Raw genomic sequence first — 4,235 nt, forward strand, 5'->3', positions numbered from 1 at the left:
ATGTTGAGCCTTGCATAGGGTTCCCGCAGGATGTGTAACTATTTTTTTTTTTTTCTCCCAAGACTCCGCCTCCTTTTGCCGGACCCCTCCCCACTCTGTGCACTCAGAACAGGGCTGAGGCGTGTCTTCTGCAAACCTCATCTTTCAGTTGAGACATCAAAGCTGTGCCCTGCCCTGCCCTGCCCAGAAGGTGTCTAGTCTCTCCAACTGCAGGGTGTGAGCTCCTCGGGGTAGGGTCCCACAGCACACAGTTCCTCTTTGACTACCCCCAGCACGGGTCGCCTGGGGCGCCCTCTGGGAGTGCTCTCCGGCATCTTCAATGCAGCTCCAGAGCGCTCCGGGCTCCCCTCTCCCAACCAGAAATCAGTTAGGGGTTTTTCCAAACTGAGGCCCACAGAGATGGTATCTGCCTCCCGGAAACAGGGAGTTTACCTGGGGCTGAAGCCCAGGGTGTGGTGGAGAGACGATCTGGGCGGGCTCCTCTTCCCTGCCCTCCCGACGCTTGTCGGGGGCTCCCCACACTACCAGCCCCATCAGAGATCCGTGGGGAGAGTGGGATTGTAGGCCGGTCCACAGGCCCCGGGGTGCCCCGCATCGAGGTAAGCAAGTGGCTCGTCTCAGTGAGGATCCGCGCCAAGCAGAGATGGCTGGCCTGCCTGCTCTAAGCCGGCTGTTTCCGCCCCCACCCGAGAAAATGGAGGCAGCTCTGTTGTGGGCACCTAGCCTGGTGTGGTAGGCGGGAGCCAGGCGGGCGGGGAGCAGTCGGGCTTCGCCCCGCAAGTGGGGCTGGACTGGGGGTGACTTACAGAGCTCGCAGAGTTGGGCCGGTCCTGCGCCTTCCACTCCGTTTCTGTGTCATCTCTGCTGACTTACTTGGCCTTTGTTGTCTCGGGCTGCTCGCTCGAACCTGCAGCAGGGCTTGGGCACTCTCAGGAGTCTTCTTTTGTGTCGGCCCTAAAACCTCGAACCTGTTGTTGCTTGTTTGTCATTGTAGGTTCGTTGTTCAAAGATTTATTCGTTTTTTGTTGCTCTTGGAAATGCAAATAGTACTCTGGTATCACAGCGCACACTTCTCAGGGTTGTGCTGTCTCCTGGCACGGCCGCTCAGACCCGTCGCCATCTTAAAAGTAAGGGGCTGTATTTCTTAAGTGGTGACGCACAGAGCTTTACCTGGCGAATGTCTACAGGTGTGTTGAAAGTTATCTTTTCCTGGATATATTCCAAAATGCTCTTATGCTATTTCTCTTAGGTCTCTCATGCTATTTCTCTTAGGATTTCTCCACACTTCCGCATTCAGAAATTGTATTATTTTCTGCGCTCCGGAGGTGCCGGGAGGAAGAGCTGCGGCCTCGGCTTCTCGTCCGCCGCGCGCTCTGCCCTGAGTCCCGTGTGGGGACAACGCCAGCGCCAGCGGAAGGAGCGCGGGCAGCGCAGAGCCGGGAGCAGAGAGGGGCGGCAGGACCGAGGGTGCGGCTACCGAGCTGCCGGGGCCTCACTGCCCGTCTGTCCTGACTTTGTAGCTTTTTAAAACATGCTCCCAATAGTAATAGTACATATACTTAGGTAGATATTTTGTATAGCCATAGGATAAGGAATTAAGAGACACTGCTCTTTCTTTTCTTTTCATCTTTCCTCCTGTCCTGATTTTCCTTTCTTTCCCTCCATAGAGGAGTGTAGACTTGAGTAGACTTTTTTTTTTCCCTTTTTGTCTTTTTTACTGACCGGCCACAGGATCGCAACCCTCAGTGTCGTGCCCGCACTGCGCTCAGCCAGTGAGCGGGAACCGGTCTCCACACGGGATCTGAACCCTCGGCAGGAGCGCCGCTGCGCTCCCAAGCGGCGCACTCTCCAGTGCGCCACCAGGCCGGCGCTTGAGTAGACTTTTTAAGGGATGGGAAGAAGAGTGTTAAAAATACTTCCAGAAGGAGAATCCTTTTGTGTAATATCCTACTTTGTTACATATCATTTCAGTATACTTTGTTTTATTTGTTTTATTTTATTGCCAGACTTCTGACTTTTTAGATATTAGTGATTACTTTTAAACAGGATCCCAAGCTATCTAATTCATGATGATATAAAAACATGTTTCCTTCACTGCTATGGGATACAGTTTTTTAGGAGTAAAATAAATGATGCTACTTTACCAGTTTGGATATTAATATTGTTGTTGTGCCCTTAAATTTGTATTAGTCCTGTATGTTACATAATAGTCATTATTCTGCTTCTCATGTAGCTCAATAATGCTGAGTTAGCCCTAAGGAATCATCATCATTTTATGGGGTCAGAAAATAGCCCCAGACTAAAAGATCTCTAGTTTCTGATGGTTACTGGAAAGGAGAGGGCAACTTAGGGAAGTAATGCCTTACCATAGGTTTTGATAAAGGAAAACCTTGTCAATATTCTGGGTTTTCTTTTTCTGTCGTCCTATGTGGTTAACTCCTAGATACTATTAAAACCTAACCATTTTTCAGTAGAGGACATTCCTTGTTTGTAATCACTTGTCTGATCAGTGTATTATTTTAATTGATTAGACATAAAATCTTGTTTAGATCCTATTTTTTGGATCTTTCTTCCTGAAGTTGTATTTCTTGGTAACATATTACTTATTTTTCTTTTAATGGATTTCTGGAAGGGGTGATCCATTTACCTTCCAGTATTCTAGGTATCGAAAGAATTTGTACAGTGAGACGAGATGGGTGGAAGGATGTCAGGTGAGCCTAAGTACGGAAAATGGGGTTTAAAACATTGTTCACCTCTTCAAGTTTCAGAACAGGAGAGGCAGTGGGAGTTGAGTGAAAAGACTTTGCTGTCATAAAACTTACTGGCATGGCCTAAGACTACTGACTTCTAGTCTTCCTTCTATTTATTTTTTATTTTTACCTATTTATTATTGTATTTATTTTTGCCTGTTTCCTTCTAGTCTTCTCTGAAGAGTTTGGGACTGTTTTTGATCCTGACTTAGCTACATCTTCCAAAGTGGTATAACTTTGAGGAGTAAATAATAGAGTGGAATGAGGCTAAAGAGCTGGTTTCTGGCATGAGAATGTACAAGTTTGACTATAATCATCACCAACAACATGATAGCTTGAAATTGGCCTGTTTTATACCTAATTTATTTTTTCTTGTTTTTAATATGTACATAGTATCTACAAAATAGAATTCTGTGGCTTTAATCTTAATAGAAATTCCTTTTTCCTTTTGCTAATGAGTAGTTGGTAATTATAGGGAATGCTCATATATGTCACCAGACATTGTACATTGCTCCTGATGAGACTTGGTTGTCAAAGAGCATGCGTATTGCATATTTAGACATTCCTGATATTATATAATTTACTCAACTATTAAAAAGGAAGAAAGCATTCTTGGCTTTGCATGTATGCCAGTTCTGGCAACTCTTCTGTCTGATTCTTTTATGTCAACAAGTGTTCTTTATATCACTCTGCTTTCCTCATGCTTTGTCATGTGAATTTGCCAGACCATTATCTACTTTGATATTCTTTCAGGTCTGCCTTTGCTCTTAGATATGTGGTCTGCATTTTGTTAAAATCACCATGTCTGCTGAAGGTAGATATGTACACATACATGTTTAAGATGAAATGTAGTTTTTGTTTTCCTTTAAGTCAAAGTATTTATATATATATAAAATAAAGGTCCTAGAAGGAAAAGAGAAAATGGAAGTGGTCATGCTTCAGAGAGAGTACAGATAGGAGGAAGTAGTTTTTTGTTGTTTTATCTTGTTATGTTGTAGCATAGGTATAAACTTTTCAGCCTTAGCAGTCTGGACAAAAGATTGTTTTCTGTATCAGAAAGAGCTATTGGTGTGCTGGAGACTGAGTAATAACTTGGAGATATTTAGTCCCTAGGAGAATGTCATTCCTAAAGGAATGAGGTGGGATGAATAAGTTGCCAACTCTAAATAAAGGAGTTTACTAATTTAAGAGAAATTAGGATCAGCACTATATTTGAAGATATTACTTTAGTTTATTCTGAAGGCTTTGTAGTGGCCAGATTATCATGGTGAAAAGCCGTAGTACATTTGGATGCAAATTGGGATTGATCAGAACAGAATATTCACAATGCCTCTTTCTCCTATAACACCCCCCCCCCCCCCAAAAAAAAAGCACTATGTTAGGCAATGTTCTGTAAACATAGGAAAATTATTTTGGGGGTGGGGGTTAGGTGGGCTGAGAAAGTAGAAATTTGTCATTTTTTTTGTGTGTGTGTGTGTGTGTGTG

At 44.2% G+C, this 4,235-nt stretch overlaps 1 protein-coding gene across 1 annotated transcript in view; it reads left to right on the forward strand.

The window, feature by feature from the left end:
* The first annotated feature begins 2,692 nt into the window (after positions 1-2,692).
* LOC103605951 (SUN domain-containing ossification factor) overlaps positions 2,693-4,235 on the forward strand; it is a 29,427-nt gene continuing 27,884 nt past the window's right edge. Inside the window, exon 1 of the mRNA XM_008590542.1 lies at positions 2,693-2,711. Coding sequence (XP_008588764.1) covers positions 2,693-2,711 — 19 coding nt within the window. The remainder of the gene's footprint in view (positions 2,712-4,235) is intronic.

This window comes from Galeopterus variegatus, unplaced genomic scaffold (assembly GCF_000696425.1).
Source record: "Galeopterus variegatus unplaced genomic scaffold, G_variegatus-3.0.2 Scaffold6193, whole genome shotgun sequence".
NCBI classification, from domain to species: Eukaryota; Metazoa; Chordata; class Mammalia; order Dermoptera; family Cynocephalidae; genus Galeopterus; species Galeopterus variegatus.